At 43.9% G+C, this 20,615-nt stretch overlaps 1 protein-coding gene across 3 annotated transcripts in view; it reads right to left on the bottom strand.

The window, feature by feature from the left end:
* Window positions 1–20,615, bottom strand: part of ubac2 (UBA domain containing 2) — a 224,323-nt gene that overhangs the window by 45,839 nt on the left and 157,869 nt on the right. For all 3 annotated transcript variants that reach the window (XM_063048397.1, XM_063048399.1, XM_063048398.1), the window contains one exon: window positions 12,685–12,930. In XM_063048397.1, the coding sequence (XP_062904467.1) occupies window positions 12,685–12,930 (246 nt within the window). The remainder of the gene's footprint in view (window positions 1–12,684; window positions 12,931–20,615) is intronic.

Genomic DNA, 20,615 nt, shown 5'->3' on the forward strand with positions numbered 1-20,615 from the left:
TTCAGGCAGTGTTCCTTGTAGATGTGCACAATGATGAAGGAGCCTTCTCCGTGATGGATTACTTTTTTAACCTTTGTCAACGTATGATTTAAAAAAGCATCAGAATTGCCAATTTTGACTATTTCACGCTGTACCCTATGAAACTGGTGAATTCTAAGGCAAACAACAGGAATTCTGCAGATGCTGGAAATTCAAGCAACACACATAAAAGTTGCTGGTGAACGCAGCAGGCCAGGCAGCATCTTCTAGGAAGAGGTGCAGTTGACGTTTCAGGCCGAGACCCTTCGTCAGGAAGGATCATTATCTTTCTACACTGAATGAATTCTAAGGCAGCTGTTTTTGCTGGGGAACCAGTATTGAAATATATGTCCACCTGCACTTTGCCCACTTCATCAATGGTCTTCATTCACTGTCAGTAAGAACTGGGAATTTTTACTGAGGATAGCATGCGTACAGCTCTCTTAGCAACTCCTCAATTCTACTGGTAGCTAGATCAGATAACACACAGGCATGGGTTGATAAGTGTCACAATATTCATGGTAAACAAATACCTGTTACTGAACATCTTAAATAAGAGAGGATCTAACCACCAACTTTATTCATTCAATAGCATCCTTCATATTGCTGAGTCTCTCACCTTCAACATTCTGAGAAAGGTTGGAGCGTGTCTATGTGGTCACAAGAGTAGGTTAGGGCTGGGGTATCGCACAACATGTGATTCATCTTCATACCTGAAATCTTCACATAGCTGCAATGCACAAATATGAGTGCACCGAATAATCTTTACTTGTCTGGATGAGTGCAGCCAGACTTCATCCCGGACAAAGCAACCTGCTTGATTGGTACCCTATCTCCTGTCCTAAATAAAATCAGAATCAAATTTATTATCACTGTCTTATCAGATGACATTTAGTTCTTTGTGGCAGTGGTGCAATGCAAACACTAAAAAATCATAAATTACAAAATAAGCAAACAGTGCAAAATAAAAGGAATACTGAGATAGTGTTCATGGGCTTGTGGAGCATTCAGATTCCTGTTCCTCCTCCCCAATGGTAGTAACCAGAAGAGGGCATGTCCCAAATGGAAAGAATCCTTAACGATGGATGCTGCTTTCTTGAGGCACTGCATCTTGAAGATGTCCTCAATGGTGGGGAGGGTTGTGCTTTGATAAAATTGGCTGAGACAACAACCCTCTGCAGCCTCTCCCAATCATGTGCATTGGAGCGTCCATACCAGGCTGTGCAATCAGTCAGAATACTCTCCCCTGTACATCTGTAGAAATTTGTAAGAGTGTTTGGTGACATACCAGATCCCCTCAAATTGGTCATGAAGTAGAGCCATTGGCATGCCTTCTTCGTGATTGCATTGATGTGTCAAACCCAAGATAGATCCTCTGAGACGTTGACACGCAGGAAGTTGAAACTCATCATCCTTTCCACTGCAGGCCACTCAATAAGAACTGGTGCCTGTTCTCCTGGCTTCCCTTTCCTGAAAACACAATCAATTCCATGTTCTTGCTTGCTGAGTGGGGTTGCTGTTGTAACACCACACAACTAGCAACCATCTTGCTCCTGTATGCCAGCTTATTGCCATTTGAGATTTAACCAACAGTGGTATCATCTGTAAATTTATGTGTGTTTGAATTGTACCTAGCCACATAGTTATGAGTGTAGAGCAGCAAGCTAAGTACACATTCTTGAGGTGTGCCCATTGATTGTCAGCTGAGGAGGAGATATTATCACTGATACAGACTGACTGTGGTCTCCCGATGAGGAGGTCGAGGATCCAGTTGCAGACAGAGGTACAGAGGTCCATGTTGAGAAGCTTATTGATCAATACTGAGGGGATGATGGCATTGATCACTGAGTTGTAATCAATATAAAGCAGTCTGACTTATGTTTTGCTGTTCACTAGGTACCCTAAAGCAGAGGTTTAATTGAATCTCTCCACCGGCACTGCAGAGTAGCAGTAATATGGATATTTACAAAATACATTTTCTTTTGATTGTGTTGGCTACCATGATAGCACCTTCTAAATCCACGGCTTCTACCATCAAAAAAGGACAAGGGCTTCAGTGTATGGTAACATCACCAGTGCTTCTCCGAGTCCCTATCCTAAATTGGTAATATATCATCATTCTTTCATCATTGCTGGGTCCAACACTCTCCCTATGGTACTACTGTCTTGCTGTTCTTGTTTTGTTGTTTTGTTGGGTTCTGTGTTGTTCTGTAGAGCGTTGTGGACATGCTATATTGGCGCCAGTGTGTGTGGCGACACTTTTGGGCTGCTTCCAGCACAACTTTGGGTGTGTTGATTGTTGATGCAAACGAAGCATTTCACTGTACATTCAGCGGTTACTGCATTAGGTACACCTGCTTGTTAATGCAAATATCTAATCAGCCAAATATGTGCCAGCAACTCAATTCATAAAAGCATGCAAATATAGTCAAGAGATCCCGTTGCTGTTCAGACCAAACATCAGAATGTGGGAAAAAAATGTGATTTTGACCATGAGATAATTGTTTGTGCCAGACGAGGTAGTTTCAGTCTCTCAGAAACTGCCAATCTCCTGGGGTTTTCAAACACAGCAGTCTGTAGAGTTTACAGAGAATGATGAGGAAAACAAAAACATCCAGTGAGCGGCAGTTCTGTAGGTAAAAACTCTTTGTTAATGAGATAGGTCAGAGGAGAATGGCCAGACTCATTCGAGCTGACAGGAAAGTGACAGTAGCTCAAATAACCACATGTTACAACAGTGGTGTGCATAAAAGCATCTCTGAGTGAACAGCAGGTCGAACCTTGAAGTGGATAGGCTTCAGTAGTAAAAGACCACACAGGGTTCCACTCCAGTACCTAATAAAGTGGCCACTGAGTGTATGTTTCAGTGTACACATGATAAACAAACTTGAAACTTAAATCTATGGGGACACATTTAATAGGGAGACTACAACAATTTGAGAAGGTAGTTCACCACCACCTTCTCAGGGGCAATTAGGAATTGTTAAAAAAAGAAATCTGGTCTTGTCAATGAAAGCCAGATTCTGTAAAATGAATGAATAAATAATCAACTTGGTCTTTGTCGACATATAATTCCCACAAACATTGCAGAACCAGTCAATTTCTTCCCACTGTTTTGTGAAGCAACTCATGAAACCAACCAGTGCCACATTTATGCATTCAGAAGAACACATTTCACTGCATGCAGGCCATCAGGTCAGTGAGCAACCCCAAATGACAACTCTCAAGCTGAATGATTTCCCACAAGAAAGTGTTCAGAGCAAGAAGTTACCTTGCACCACAATAATGGTGCAGGAGGCAGTGTTCTCTAGCCTTAGTGATTACATTAAGAGTACTTGGGGGCTGAAAGAAAAACTATGAGATTGAATTGTGTGATACAGCTGGTGCAGAATGAGTCAAAGGTGGAGCTTAGGAGGATGATGGTGCCTGACTCCTTTGTTTGCATCTTCGCAAACAGCTCTATTTCTATCTTTAACATCTCTATTTTTCCCTTTCATAGTTCTTTTGAAGACCCTGACCTGGAGTTACACGCTGACTTCGGTTCTTTGTGGGAATGAATGGGACCTGCTCTCGGGGTCTCATGACTGGCTACTATTCGATATACCAAGGACGCAGCCTAGAAGACTAGCACGCCTTCAGGGTTCCAGAATTTCATGGCTCTGGAGGCAGGTGGACTCGAGGTTGTGCCTCCACAAGAAATCAGTGTGGAAAATCAGTGTATTGTGGGAGATGGAAGATCAAAAGCATCAAGCTGACTGTTGGCTGTGTGCCCAGAGACCAGAGTTCTTTGGGCACAGAGCTCGGAAAAAGCAATGCAATAGACTTTTAATATCATAAATCAGCGAGTTGCGTGTTATGTCTCCCCTCTCGCTGTGAAAATGGGGACATCTCTTTTTCCCTTATTAGGGAGAGAGAGAACCTGTGGTATGTCAAATACCCGGTGATTGATTAGTCTTTGGGGTAATGCAAGTCTGTGTCTTTATTGATGCTTTGCTGCATGCTTGAATGCTCGATGGGGGGGGGCGCTGATGCTTTTTTGCTGGTGGAGGAGGCGGGGTCGTTGCCTTGTTGCTGCTTATGTGTGGGTGGGGGGAGTTGGGGGGGGACTTTGGGTTTCTAACATTTAACTGTCATTCATTCTTTGGGGCACTCCTCTGATTTCGTGGACGGTTGCAAAGAAAAAGAATTTCAGGATATATATTGTATACATTTCTCTGACATTAAATGTACCTTTGAAAATATGATCTGCAGGTAATTCTGTTTATCTATTGCCTTTTGAAATGCCCGACCTTAGGCTTCTTTCTTCACTACTGATACTGTTATTGTTTCTTGCCAACCACCCTCCACCCACTTTATTCAGTATAAATTAATGCTCATATCCCTGACCTCCAAAACCCTTAAGTACCACCCACTGTGTCACCAGTGGCACATTCTTCTCAAAGTCAGACCTTATAGATTTAGGTGCTACTGGAAAAGACAGGCACAAATATCTCATCTGGCAGTATCAAGGGAATGCTGCTTAGTCAGAGGCAATCTCTTTTAAAAGAAATGTTAAAGCAAAACCCGATCTGCCACCTTATAGAAAGATGCAAAGCATTATATGAACACAATATGAGGAGAGCAGGGGATTCCTCAAGCAGCAACTGGAAATTCGGAAGAATGAGGAGGGGATCACATTGAAACCAAACGAAAACTGGAAGGCCTAGTTAGAGTTCATGTGGAGAGAATTTTTCCAATAGTTCAGAGTCCAGGACCAAAGGGCACAGCCTCAGCGTTTAGCAGAGAGGGAGGAGGAGACATTTCTTTAGCCAGAGGGTGGTGAATCTGTATAATTCATTGCCACAGATGGCTGTGGAGGCCAAGTCATTGGGTATATTTAAAGCAGAAGCTGGCAGTTTCTTGATTAGTCAGGGCGCCAAAGGAGAATGGGGTTGAGGGGGATAATAAATCAGTCACAATGGAATGGTACAGCACACTGTGCGCCGAGTGGCCTAGTTCTGCTTGTATGTTTTATGGTCTTGTGGGAATGCTTAAAAAGAAAATAGATTATCTGACGCTCATCACATTGCTATCGTGTGAGTTTGTTCTGTGTAAATTGGCTGTCATGGTTCCTGCAGTACAGTTCACAACACAAATTCCAGTGGCTGGAACATGTTTTAGAGTGCCTTAAAGCTGTGAAGGGTCCTCTCGCAACACATCTATTTTTATGTATTTCAAAAACAACATGTTCACCTTTATAAAAGGGTGAAACCATTTTCTGCAAATGTTATGTACTTTGATAAAAAATTTACTTTGAACTTTGAATTTAATAACACAAAAGCTTATCAGTGTGTGACCCACTGACAGCCATCGTTGTAATCCCAACTAATGCATAAATACTGCTAATTCTGTAGTCTCAATTCATAAAGCCCAACATTGATAACCCATGGGTAGGATTCAATATTGAAATCTAAGACCAAATAACAGAGATCATGGGATCTGATGCCTGTTTTAAGGATCTGGACAATCCCACATAGCATTATTTTCAGAAAAGGCAGATAATGCTTATTTTAAGACATCTCCTGAAAGTGAAGACAGGCATCCAGATCAAACAACCACCAGAGCTACTAAATGCATGCTCTAAATAATGCCCATCACAAGGTGACTTTCAAATATTGGTAACCCAATGTCAAACAACAATCATCTTTTCACTCACCTAACACAGGCATAAAGGGTAAGAACCAGTCCATTTGCGCCCCCCCCCATCAGTACATTTGTCTCCTTCCATGGTGTACAGCCATTCAGGAGGAGATTAATGCACTAGTGTCTGACCTTAACTAGCCTTTGCCTTCTGCATTTCAACATGAAGGTGTAGAAGTTGGAACAGGACTGAACAGGAAAAGGAGAGCATTAAAGACCATAAAAGAAAAATTGCAGGTGATGAAAATCTAAAATAGAAATAAAAGACAGAAATAATGACTGTTTATTGGATGAAGTATTTTCATCCTGAAATGTTAGTTGCAGTTTATTTCCAACAGGTTTAATAAGCCATTGGTCAGACGGTATTTGGAGACAGCAGTTTTGAGGTGTGCATCTAAGAAAGGATGTGTTGGCACTGCAGTTTGTCCAGAGGAATATTATGAGAATGATCTTGGGAATGAGGAGCATCTGATGGCTCTGAGCCTGTATTCACTAGAGTTTAGAAGAATGAGGGAGAGATGTAATTGAAGCCTACCAAATATTGAGTAGCCCAGATAGAGTAAATGTGAAGAGGTTGTTTCTATTAGTGGGAGAGTCTAGGACTAGAGGGCACAGGCTCAGAATAGAATGACATCCTTTTAATACAGAGATGAGGAGGAATTTCTTTAACCAGAGGGTGGTGAATCTGTGGAATTCATTGTCATAGACGACTGCAGAGACCAAGTCATTGGGTCAAGGGTAATAGTTTCTGGAATAGTAAAGGTCTCAAAGGTTATGGGGAGGAACAGGAGGAGAATGGGACTGAAAGAGAACATAAATCAGCCATGATCAAATAGCGGAGTAGACTCCGTGGGCTAAATGGCCCAATTCTTTTCCCATGTCTTATCATCTTTTATGCAGCCTGATCTGCAGAGCATTTCCCACATTTTCTGTTTCACTTTAGAAACTGGAGGGTAGCAGAAATACAGACTAAAACAAGTACAAAGTGATCCACCTTTTATTAAAATCCATATGCCTTTCCCTCTGAAAAGATAATTAAAATATTATATTATCTCCATAACAGCCAGCTCAACGTTTTTTTTACTAACGCCATTCCTGCCAAAACCAGAACAGTAACTTGATATTGATACTCAAAATGAAAGTCCAGGCAAGTGATAATTTGCTATGGTTTGTCAAATGCAGTTTGGAAACTAACTTCTGCACACAGAAAACCTGCTGCAATCAAATCTAACACTGTGATCAATTAAACATTGCCAACTACTACTTAAAGATGATTAAAAACATCGTCTGGATGACTAGCATGTGGAATTCTTGTCTGGTACTGATTTTAATCATATCATCTGAAAATCAGAAAATTATGTTGAAAATTGTATCCTAAAGATCGTGGTCAATTCAAAATTGCACAAATTTATGAATAATTTTATAATTGACTGTGGAGTTCAGAATTAAGGAAATTTGCAAAACAAAAAGTCAACATGAGGAAAACACATGACAAGCATCTGGAATCAAAGATGGTGGTGGAAGCAGATTCAACTGCAGTCTTGAAGTTCTGGGATGATTGCTGTTTGAAATAGCCATCCAGATTCGATGGGCTGATTCATCTCTACGTGTGCCATACTATCCTAACGGACCAGTGAAAGGTTTGAAATCTCAGACATAACAGCACATTAGAAATGCAAGTAGTTGCAGAGGGTAGTGGACTGTCATTACTGGCATATCCCTCCCCAGCATCAGTAGTATCTACAGGATCTGCAACATCGAGGCCATGCCACATTTTCTCAACTACCAGGCAGGAACTGTAGTAGCCAAAGTCTCACACCAACAGGTTCAAAAACAGCTATTTCCTTTTAACCATTCATTTCTTGAACCAACCCTAATTACCAGATAAGCAACACTATGACCACTTTGATCACTTTGCACTAAAATGGACTTTGTATATTTTTGGTCCTAATTGTGTTAGGTGATGTGGCTACAAGTAAGATTTTCAATGCACCTGTGCTTATATGTATTTGTACACACAACAGTAAACTCGACTTTCGAAAGAAAACAGACGCAACGGCTCAAGTCTGCAAACACCAAACTTTTGTGTTGAAATTAGAAAGCTGTAAAGGACCTAAATGGAACAATTCAGAAGCTAGGGAAGTAGTTCAGGCTTTCAACCAATAAACTAATGAGAAGCATTATAGAAGCATGATTCTAAAATTGAGACAAACAATTGTCTTGCAGTGGACAGTGTATTGCACCTGAAGGGATGATACAGTTCCGATACAATGTTAAACAATCCGGGAGGATATGACAGATCCTATGGAATTGCTCGTAAAATGAGAGGGGTGTTGTTTAAAATATCCTGAACAATATTTCTCTCTCTTCATTACAAATGTGGCTACTTGTCAAAAAGTACGTCACCGGCCGCACAGGCTCTATCTTATTCCGTCGGATTCCATCTCCTGCAGCCCTATGTTGCCACCACTTAGCAACTCTCAGCCTCTGTTGCTGTTTCTACTCTTCTCTCCTCCATTTACCTATCACCTCTCCTCAACCGGATGCACCTACTGTCGGAAATGGGAGGGATTTGAACAAGAGGATAAAAACTTTAAGCTGATTTAAGCCAGTAAACACAGGGATGAAGGGCAAATGGGGTCTGGTATTAGCTTCAAAAGCTGATGTGGACAAAGTTACAAGAAAGAGTGGATTCTATAAGTAACTAAGCCGAGATGTGGCTGAAAGAGAGGTGTGTGATGTCAGAGAGGTGAATATCAACATGCTTGATGAAAAGAGGATAAGAATTTCATTAAGACACAAGAAACTGCAGACGTGCAAATGTGGAGAAATACACTAAGGAGCCAGTTGACTTTTCACTTCCCGCCATTGTTGCTGACTAACCTGTGGAGTTACTTCAGCCCCTTTTGTGTGCTGTTTAAGAATTTAACAGCATTGCATCCTGATCATTGCCCATGATTACAAATTAAATTTGCTTCCATTCATGATACAAGATGCTTAAAGTGAATGGTGTAGAGGCACTTGTGTAAATTTGGATGATGGAGGAAGGTTAATAAAGCTGAACAACAAGAGTTTGGTGGAGAAGGCATATGGGACACATGAACAGCAACATAAACCTGTTCATCAAAGCAGCTTGCTCCTGTTGCAATTTAACAGTACCATTACTGGTTTTACTGGAACCCCAGATGCTCTATAGCCAACAACTATATGACACTCTCTGACTTCTGAAGTTGAAAGATCTAAATTGTTAACGTTACCTATCTGGGTCACAGACTAATGTTTGCAGCATTTCCTATTTTTATTTTTAGATTTTCTTTTGCTTTTTAGTCAGATGAAACTATTTTAAATCATTATTAAGTTTTAAAAGAGCACAAAGTATCAAACAGTAAAACAGAAGGCAAGTTCATTTGTACGGAAACAGTAGTGTCACACTCTAGAGTACTTGGCTCTATGTTAACAGTATGCAGACAGCTGGAAATGATGCAACCCAACAACATTACACGACCTATGAGGTTCCAATTATCAGGAAAGAGTAACTGAAGCTCTTTCTCAAGGAAAGCAAAAGCTGTGGACTATACCAGCGGCATGCAGAACTGCTGACACAAAGGATATGTTTTCACTTTTTGTAGAATGTGGAAGAGCCCACAATAAGGAACATAAATACAAGGCAGTCATTAATAAAGTTATGCACACCATGGGGGGGGGGGATTTTCAAAGACTGCTGAGGATGCAGAATTTATTGGTATGTGGAGTAATTATAGTGAGCAGTACCAATGTACAGTAAATAAGGGAAGTTAGATAAATTGGTAAGAGGAAAACAAAGTTTTGATAAAATGAAATGCAGTTTGGTGGGAGGAACACATCTGACACACCAACACCAGAAAAGAGCGGTTGGTTAAATTGATGTTTGCCTTGTACTTTCTGTCTGAAAATAGATTAACTAGTTTTACTATAACTTCAGATCAATTCACAAAACAAAAAATTAAGACTCAAATTTTATGCACACTGTTACCAGTTAAAATCGTTAACTTTCTCTGGGGGTGATGCAAATTATGACTGCAAGCATTGTGGTAGTCTGACTTCATGGAATATATAGGAGGGGTGCATTGGGATAAGATAAGGGACTTGATGCAGTAAGTGGAAACAGTGAGGCCAAAATTTTATCATGAAAGTGCTTCACATTACATCATTTTGAGCTGAGTTTAAGCGTGCGAGTGCATTCAGGACTCATTGTGTAGTCTAAAAGTTACTGGCAGGGCTTTCAGAAATAAAGTCAGAAAACCTTATTACATTTTCAGGGTGAGGCACACTTTTGCTTTCTTCTACTGATAGCAGCTGATGCTGGGTCAAATATTAATGGGAAATCAGAGAACAACAACATCTATAACCATAACCCCTTATCAGTCACGATCTCCTTCACTGACAGAACAGGTTCATGAGTCACAGAGAACAAAAGTAGACACCGCCCCATCACGTTCTTTTTGCCTGTCTATACTGATTCCATTTGCTTGCATAAGGACTGTATGTTTCTACACCTTGCTTATTTGCACCTGTCTAAATTTCTTTTTAAACATAGTGAATGTATCCGATTCCATTAACTCCGGATACCTGTGTAAAATTCTCTTTTCTCAAACTTACTTTAAAAGTCCTTCCCTCACCTTAAAGCAGGCTATCTGTTCTTGATGATCCTACTATCTGACTACTTACCCTATCAATGCCTCTTTAAGCTTTATAAACTTCTACCAGGTCATCTGTCACCCTCCTCTGCTCATGGGAAACAAGCACAGCCTGTCCAATCTCTACCTGTGATGAAAGTTTCCCAATTCACATAACATTCTGGTGTGTACTTTCTGTACTCTCTCTCTCTCTCCAGCACAGCCATATCCTTCCTATAGCATGGTGACCAGGACTCCAAGTATGGTCTGAGTGTTTCCTAAATTTGCAACAGAACACTTCCACTTTTATATTCTATGAAGGCAAGTATGCCATATGCTTTTTTCCTATATACATGTAGCATCATTTTCAGGTAACTGTACACTTGAACCTCAATTATTTGACTTCTTGAAGTGTATTACATTTCATTTTTGGGCTCAAGTTCCATCTGCCAATGCTCCACCCAACTTTCCATCTGATTTATATTCTGCTGCAGACTTAAGCAACCTCTTCCTCACTATGAACAGCACTACCAATTTTTGTGTCATCCACAAACTTAAGCATTCTTCCACCAACTATATCCAAGTCGTAAAATACACGTCACAAACAACAAAGGTCCCAGCACCAACCCCCGTCGTATACCACTCGTTATAGACTTCCAAGCAGACAAGCGTCCTCCCACCATTACCCTCTGTCGTCTGTCACCAAGCTGAGGGTTTCCTCCTTTACCTTTCAATCGAGTGGGAGGGACAGAGAGAGGAAATACTGTTGGATAATTGTAGTTCTCTCCAGCAGTACGGTGCTTAGCATGCCTTAGTGATTGACTGATAAGTATTATCAACATACTACTAAAACTCTCATGCTCTGTCTGTCTGTTTGTGACCTCCAATTAGCACAAACAGTGCATTACAGCGGCACTTTTTTTGGCTAAATCGAATTAAAATATGCTAACTTACAGAATGCAGGCAAAGTTCAGGGTTATATATTCGTATAAAATTGCTCATTTGCAAAAATCAACAGGCTCCCTTTTAACCCGACAGCTGATCTGCTATCATGGAAATCAGGACGCGACGGCCATGTGTACGGCCAGCCTCAGCAGTGACACATACCGGAGCAAAATAGCAGGGCAGCACTATTTCGAGGGGTCACATTCTGCTCATCACCATCAGCATGTGCAGGATTGGGACAGATCTAACTGCCACCCATCAATAAGAGATAATTAAATCTTATTGTAATGACGTACTCCGTGACACCCATAAAACCCTTTGCTGCAGTCAAAGGACAGTGATGACTATATCACATTCATTTAGGAGAGCGCCAACCATGTCATCAAGAATAATCAGCATCCTTTGGTGTTACTGCTTCGTACCTTCTATCCAGCATTAGGGTAAAAAAAATGGTCAGCCTAATTATGCCACGTGGAGAGGTAAAGGGGACATTATGGTCAAGAGATGACGCCAATTGTTGTCGAGAAGTGGCAAGGAGAGGGAGAGAACAAGAATCAGATGAGGCCAGGGCCGCACGACTCCAGGATCAAAGAGTCAGGACAAAAAAAATGACAGAAGAAGAGACAGATGAAGAGAGGCATGCACGTTTCCAGGATCAGAGACAAACAACAAATAGCAGAAGAAATGAAGAGACGAGGGATGAAAGGACTGCAGGTCTCCAGAATGACAACAAGAGGCACAAGGGTGGCACATAAACTAGAAATGATGCCATCAAAAGTGTCCTTCGTTAAACGAGGAGGAGCTATATTTGCTTTGCTACGTGTTGTTCTTCTTTAATAAACTGAGGTTTTCTACTTCAGTTTCTAAAGCAAAGCATTCAGGAAAATTTAATGTTCATTCTGGTCACATCAGACTGCACTATTCTCTCAAAGGGTGCCCCAACGGGTCACCCCGTCGTCTAGTTCTGCTTGTTTAACTTCCTCATTAACCATTTTCTGTATTTTATTCTTTATATTACTCCAATAAAGTAATCTCTTATAGCCTTTAATATGTGTACAGTACCTCCTTTGCCGATATCTTTTGCTGTTAAATTACAAAAGAACAAAGGACAAATTAAAAAATATATTTTTTGCTACAGTTGGGTCTGGAGAAAATTCAAAAAGTTCAAAATTCAATAAAAAATGAAATAGGAATAATGCTGATAGAAATAATGAAAGAATGATGAAGGCTTGCATTGAACATAAAACACTGCATAGGGTGAAATGGATTGCCCCTATATTGTAAAATACCCTGCAAGTGCCCTGCCAATGACTGAGGCAAATAGAAACACATGGGGAAGAGATGAAAAACTGAACCGAATCTGGTCCATAATCACAGTGACTGCTACCTGTCCTCGATGCCTCCTGTTGTTCTGATTCAGTTGAGCCAGCATGATTTGTTGATCCAGGAGTTCGGCCCTCTGTTGCCTCTGAATCTCCAGCGTTGCACCCATTCCAATGGGAGTCTCATGGGTGGGATCAGCAGACGATAAGAGAGGTTCGAGGGTAAATGAGGCACATCTGGCCACCCATTTGGGTACGCAGAGCAACTGTTGCACCCTCAGCACATTACAGTGGTACATAATCCCAGAGAGCTATAGAAGATTGAAAGACAAATTGTTATCATGATAAATCTAAACAACCTGTTGTGATTACTAAGCAGAAGAACTTAACAATAGAACAAGCATAAATAATGTTTCTTAGTCTACAGTCTTGCATCTTAGATTCACATGACTATCAGGAATGTTTTGTTACAAGAATCACCCCTTGTAATAATGATCAGGGTAGCATAGACAGAACCTGTAATTACTGACAAATACCTTTATTGCTGCAACGGAAGAACTCATGAACTTACACAACTGAATACCTGTGTGCACACCTACTAAGATTTCCTGACTTTCCATGAACAGTCAAAAAGAAAATATAATACCAGAAAGGAGCTTCGGCTGCTGGCTACATGTACCTTGTAATCCCGTTCTGAACCTCCGTGTCTGTGGGGTACTTCACATCCATGATAGTTAGCTTCTGGAGAGCTATCGCTACTTGTACCTGAAAACTTCTGGTTTTACATCCATTCCTTGACTGACCTTTAACACCTTCTTATTGGCTCTAATCCAGAAGTGACAAAACTAGTAATTTACAGCTCTTCATTCTCTTCAGTAACCAGCTTGTATACCTCAGGGCAGACCCCAACAGTCACAAACCTGCATGTTATATCCAACCAAAGAACACCTCACAAATCACTTCTTATTTGGAAATGATCCCTCAACGTCAGCAAGACGAAAGAACTGATTGTGGGCTTCAGGAAGGGTAAGACGAAGGAACACATACCAATCATCATAGAGGGATCAGAAGTGGAGAGAGTGAGCAGCTTCAAGTTCCTGGGTGTCAAGATCTCTGAGGATCTAACCTGGGCCCAACATATTGATGTGACCATAAAGAAGGCAAGACAGTGGCTATACTTTATTAGGAGTCTGAAGAGATTTGGCATGTCAACAAATACACTCAAAAACTTCTATAGTTATACCACGGAGAGCATTCTGACAGGCTGCATCACGGTCTGGTATGGAGTGGCTACTGCACAGCACCGAGAGAAGCTGCAGAAGGTTGTAAATCTAGTCAGCTCCATCTTGGGCATTAGCCTACAAAGTACCCAGGACATCTTTAAGAAGCAGTGTCTCAGAAAGGTAGCGTCTATTATTAAGGACCTCCAGCACCCAGGGCAGGCCCTTTTCTCACTGTTACCATTGAGTAGGAGATACAGAAGCCTGAAGGCACACACTCAGTGATTCAGGAACAGCTTCTTCCCCTCTGCCATCGGATTCCTAAATGGACATTGAAGTTTTGGACACTACCTCACTTTTTTTAAATATACAGTATTTCTGCTTTTGCATATTTAAAAAAAATCTATTCAATATATGTATTTGATTTACTTGTTTATTTATGTTTTATTTTATTTTTTTCTCTCTCTGCTAGATTGAACTACTGCTGCTAAGTTAACAAATTTCACATCACATGCTGGTGATAATAAACCTGATTTTGATTCCAATAGATTACCTGAGACGTCACTGCGTCCATTTTAAGACACTGAGTTAAGATGGGCCAAGTGGTTGTCTCTTTGAGCTCGTCAGAGGAACAACTTAAATTCCTCTCTCAAATGTTTTTTCCCTCTTTTCAAGATGGTTGGGGTTCTACTGAGATCCTGATCTGCAAGTGGCACTCAAACTACATTTTTTCCCCACGGTGGATGAGTTCCCTTTCCTGGAGCTCACTGGCCCACCGTTTTCTGACATTCTCCAGGTGTGGCTTGGGAGATGGTGCCTCCAGGTTGCGGCCCTATGGATTGACCGATTCCAGGCCGGTGTTGCTGACTGAGGCATCGCGGGAGATGGAATATCAGGATTTTGCTGCGGTGAATGTATTATCAGAGGTCACTGTGGTTGAGCAGTGATACTATCCATCTCTCTCAATGGTGGGGAGAGATTGCTGCCAATTCTCCATTTGGGGAGTCTCAGAATCAAAAACAATGTGGAAGACTGTAATATTGTAATAGCAACATCAGTCTTTCGCTGTGAAAATGGGTGATACCTCTCTGGGGGGGGGAGGGAGGAGAGGAAGGAGAGGGGGGAGAGGGAGGGAGGAGGGTGAGAGAGAGGGAGACTGTGGCATGTCGAACTGTCAGGTAAAAAGTAGTTTTTGTTGACTGCAGATCATGGTCTCTTTGGGTGCTTTGCTGTTGCTTGGTGGGTGATGGGCACTTACGCTGTTTGCTGAAAAGGGCAGCAGGGAGGTTGATGCATTGTTGCTTGCTGCTGCTTATGCAGGGGAGGGGTGAGAGGGGTCTTTGGGATTCTAACGTTTTTCTGTTCATTCTTTTGGGGTTCTTCTATTTTTTGTGGACATCTGCTAAGACAAGTATTTCAAGTTGTATGCTGTATACGTTCTCCTATGACAAACAGAACCATTTGATCAATCCAAGCAAAAAGCTCACAAAATGAAGGACATTAGACAGTTCCACAAAATGGCAGCCTCCATTCCCTACCACACGGCAAGAACGAAGACAATTAGTCTTCAATTAGTCTTTCTGCTTCCACTGCCCTTCATTCATTTGAATTCAGTGACTATAGTTCTTTCTGGCCCGCAGTTTAGTGGACAACCAGATTCCATATGAATTGGTGAGGGACTCCACAAAAGAGGGGAAAGTGTTCACGTCAGACAGTCTGGCTTTCTGAACTTTAATGACTTTTGCACACAGTTATTTTCAAAACAATCAGCTGTCAGTTTGATTGAATGGTTCAACAATGAGGTGAAGAGAGCTATAGAGCAAATAGATACCTACTGCTAGTGTACGAGGTTAGGAAGGTGTGGTTTATAATCTAGTTTTGTTCAGAGGTGGGAGCCTGGTGGTCAACAGTACCAGGCAATAAACATCTCCAACAACAGAGTCTAAACAGTTACACCTCTGACATCGAATGGCATTCCCATCACCAACTCGCCCACCTTCCCCAACAGCATTCTGGTAACCATCACTCAACAAAGCAACAGATGCAAAATGCTGGGGGAACTCGGTGAATCAGGCAGTACCTATGGAGGGAAATGAAAAGCTTACATTTTGGTTCAAGTCTCACCAGAATCAACCAACTAGAAATTGTGATAATGAGAGCAGATTGAATGCTGTAGATTGTTCAGTGACCTCCTTTCCACCACCATTATCTAGAAGTCACAAATCAGGACTTTGATGAGTGCAGCTGTAACAATTCTTATAAAGATTAATGTTACTCAGGTCAAAACAGCCTGCTTGCTGGTCACCTTAACTATCTGAACATTAATTCTCTACACCAGCAACAAACATTTCCTGCGGTGCATACCACAGCAATTAACCATCTTGGCTATTTCCACAGCACCTCCAAACCCATGACCTCTATTGTCAAGAAGGAAAAGAGCAGCAGGAGCATAGATAGTGCACCACCTGATAGTCCCGTTCTACTCATTTTGTCTTTTCTTAAAATTACTGTACGCCACCTTTCCTTCATTATAACTGGGTCTGCAACTTCTTCTTGATTGGTGGTGTGGAAGTACCTTCAGCATGGGTATGGAATCAATTCAAGAAGGCACCTCAGCATCACCTTACCAAGAGCAATTAGAGATGAGCAATAAACAATGGCTTTGCTGGAGATACACAGATCCCAAAAACACAAAAAAAGATAAGAGCACTATCTAAGGTAAGACCTTGGTGAGTTTCTGGTCAGTGATGATAACCTGAATGTTGATGGTGGAGATGGGGAAGTTGGTGATGGGAATACCATTTGATCTCAGGGGTAACTGTTCAGATTCTCTTGTTGTAGATATTTATTGCCTGGTATTGTTGACCACTAGTCTTGTACCTCTGACTAAAATTTGCATTGTAAACCAGACGTTATTGATCTCTTACAGCAGCAGTAGAAACCTATTGCTTCTGCAGTAATCTTCTGATTGTTAAACCATTCAATCAGACTTACTGCTGGGTGGAGGAGTACTCGTGGAGCAAAAGGCATGGATGAAGTATTAAACCTGGATAAGAGAATACTGTTAACATGGTAAAGGAGGAGACAATTGGAAAATTTGAAAGAATAACAGAAGTAGGAGGTACTTATACTAATACATCTTCCAAATAGAATAATTAACTGATCCATATGTGATGCATTCTGAAGTGCTGATGAACATTGCAAAAGTTCCTGTCATAATCTAATGCACTATGAATATGGGGTGCTGCCAGAGAACTACAAACATATACTCTGCTTAAAAAGAGAAGATGGGTATCTAACCCACAGCAAGATAAGCATTCTATTAAAATTAAATAAGTGTAGCAATGTGCTACACACAGAGCTAGAAATAACGACACACAGTCTGTAAGTTGCACTTGAGACTACTTTATTCAAACTTCGCAGCACTGGCTTTTACGTAGTTCTGTTCCTGCCCTCTATGCGCAGAAATGACATCAGAGGTGCATTACAAAAGTCTCTTCCCGCGTGTGGACTTTCTCCCCTTGCTGGTGAAGAAGGAGGCCCAGCACCATTTTGGGGCTGGCCTCTCTGCCGATGTGCACGCCATTTTGAGAGCCAGTTCGCCTGCGTAGAAAGTGGGTCACCACATAACCCCCCCCCCACCAGAACCGGCGATACATGCCCCCCCCCCCCAATGTCCACAGTCTGAATCAGTCGCTGTTTGGGCGGTCTGCCTCTGCGACGCGGTGCCTGAAGCTCGACTGGCTGCGCCAAGTCCACACGGGCCGGTTTGAGTCGGTCCACCGTGAAAACCTCCTCTTTCCCCCCAATGTCCAGAACGTACGTGGACCCATTGTTCCTGATCACCTTGAACTGCCCCTTGTACGGCTGCTGTAGCGGAGCCCGGCGTGCGCCCTTTCATACAAATACAAATTCACAGTTCTGCAGGTGCTGTGAAGTCGGTACGGGGCCCAGGTTGCCGAGCCTTTCGCGTAGTCTGTCCATGACTGCTGTGGGTTCTTCCTCTTGCCCCCTTGGGGCTGGTATGAACTCTCCTGGGACGACCAGGGGTGTGCCATACACCAGCTCGGCCGACGAGGTGTGCAGACCTCTTTGGGCGCCGTGCGGATTTCGAGCAGGACACAGGGAAGCTCGCCCACCCAGTTAGGCCCTTTCAGGCGGGCTATGAGAGCCGACTTCAAGTGCTGGTGGAAGCGTTTCACTAGTCCGTTCGATTGTGGGTGGTAGGCAGTTGTGTGGTGTAGCTGTGTTCCCAACAGGCTGGCCACAGTCGCCCACAGGCTGGAGGTGAACTGGGCGCCTCTGTCAGAGGTAATGTGGGCCGGTATCCCGAAGCGTGTTACCCAGGTTGCAATCAGTGCTTGAGCGCAGGAATCAGCCGTGGTGTCGGTGAGCGGGACTGCCTCTAGCCATCTCATAAACTGGTCTACCATAGTTAGGAGATACCATGCTCCTCGTGACACTGGCAGGGGCCCCACGATATCCACATGAATGTGGTCGGACCTCCAGCTGGTAGGTTTGAACTGCTGCGGCAGGGCTTTGGTGTGCCGCTGCACCTTGGCTGTTTGGCACTGCGTGCACGTTTTGGCCCATTCGCTGACCTGTTTGCGAAGTCCGTGCCACACGAACTTGCTGGAGACCATCCAGACGGTTGTTCTGATAGATGGGTGCGCCAAGTTGTGTATGGAGTTGAAACCTCGCTGCTGCCAGGCTGCTGGGATGATGGGGCGAGGTTGGCTGGTAGCCACGTCACACAGGAGGGTCCTCTCACCTGGGCTTACGAGGAAGTCTTGCAGCTGCAAACCCGAGACTGTGGTCCTGTAGCTGGGCATCTCGTCGTCTGCCTGCTGCACCTTCGCCAGTGCTGCATAGTCCACCCCTTGGGACAGGGCCTGGATAGCTGGTCTGGAGAGTGCGTCCGCCACGATGTTGTCCTTTCCCGAGACATGCTGGATGTCCGTTGTGTACTCGGAGGTGTAGAACAGATATCGCTGCTGGCGAGCCAACCAGGGATCGGACACCATCGTGAACGCGAAGGTCAACGGTTTGTGGTCCGTGAACGTGGTGAACGGCCTGCCTTCTAAGAAGTACCTGAAATGCCGGATTGCCAGATACAGTGCCAACAGCTCCCGGTTGAAGGCACTGTAACTTGAGTTTGGGTGGACGTAGGTGCCTGAAGAATGCCAGGGGTTGCCAGTGCTCCTCGATGAGTTGCTCCAGCACTCCACCGACTGCTGTCTTGGATGCGTCCACTGTGAGGGTGGTTGGAACATCTGTTCTGGGGTGCACCAGCATTGCAGCGTCTGCCAAGGCTTCCTTGGGTTTAACAAAAGCGGCCGCGACCTCTTTGCCCCAAGTAAGGTCCTTGCCTTTACCCGACATCAGGGTGAACAAAGGGTGCATGATACGGGCTGCTGAGGGGAGGAAGCGGTGGTAGAAGTTCACCATACCAACGAACTCCTGCAGGCCTTTGACTGTGTTGGGCCGGGCGAAGTGGCGGATCGCGTCTACCTTGACGGGCAGAGGTGTTGCCCCGTCTTTGGTAATTCTGTGGCCCAGGAAGTCGATGGTGTCGGGTCTGAACTGGCATTTGGCCGGGTTGATCGTGAGGCCGAAATCGCTCAGGTGGGAGTAGAGCTGGCGGAGGTAGGACAGATGCTCCTGATGACTACTGCTGGCTATGAGGATGTCGTCCAAATAGATGAACACAAAGTCCAGGTCATGTCCCACCACATTTATTAGCCGCTGGAACGTCTGTGCGACATTCTTCAGACCGAACGGCATTCGGAGGAATTCGAACAGGTGAACGGGGTGATGAGTGCCGTTTTGGGGATGTCTTCAGGGTGTACCAGAATTTGATGGTACCCCCGGACGAGGTCTACTTTGGAAAAGATGCTTGCCCCATGCAGGTTTGCTGCAAAGTCCTGTTATGTGTGGCACGGGGTAGCGGTCTGAAGTTGTAGCTCATTCAGTCTGCGGTAGTCGCCGCATGGTCTCCAGCTCCCAGCTGCTTTGGGCACCATGTGCAGGGGGGAGGCCCATGGGCTGTCAGACCGCCGTATGAACCCCAATTCCTCCATCCTCTTGAACTCCTCCTTCGCCAGGCGGAGCTTGTCCGGGGGGAGCCTTCATGTGCGGGTGTAAAGGAGTGGTCCCTGGGTCGGAATGTGGTGCTGTACTCCGTGTCTGCGCAGGGCTGCTATGCACTGCGGTGCCAGAACAGATGGAAAATCTGCCAGGATTCTGGTGAATTCGTTGTCAGACAGTGTGATGGAGTCCAGGTGTGGGGCTGGCAACTTGGCTTCACCCAGGGAGAACCTCTGGAAAGTCTTGGCATGGACCAGTCTTTTCCCTTGCAAGTCGACCAGCAGGCTGTGAGCTCGCAAGAAGTCTGCCCCCAGAAGTGGTTGAGCCACGGCGGCCAGTGTGAAGTCCCATGTGAACCGGCTGGCACCGAACTGCAGCCGCACTGTGCGGGTACCGTAGGTCCGTATTGTGCTGCCGTTTGTGGCCCTCAGGGTGTGGGTGTCATACCCCATCGGGGGTAAGACACTGATTTCTGCTCCAGTGTCGACCAAGAAGCGGCGTCCCGACTGTTTGTCCCAGATGTACAAGAGGCTGTCCTGGTGGCCAGCCGCTGTAGCCATTAGCGGTGGCTGGCCCTGGCGTTTTCCAGAAACTTGCTGGACAGGCAACAATGGCGGGCTTCTGTGCCCCACCGCTGGTGGTAGAAACACCACTGTTCATTAGCCTCCTCATTCCTGCTTCTGGGTTGT

The sequence above is a fragment of the Mobula hypostoma genome, chromosome 5 (assembly GCF_963921235.1).
Source record: "Mobula hypostoma chromosome 5, sMobHyp1.1, whole genome shotgun sequence".
Lineage (NCBI taxonomy): Eukaryota > Metazoa > Chordata > Chondrichthyes > Myliobatiformes > Myliobatidae > Mobula > Mobula hypostoma.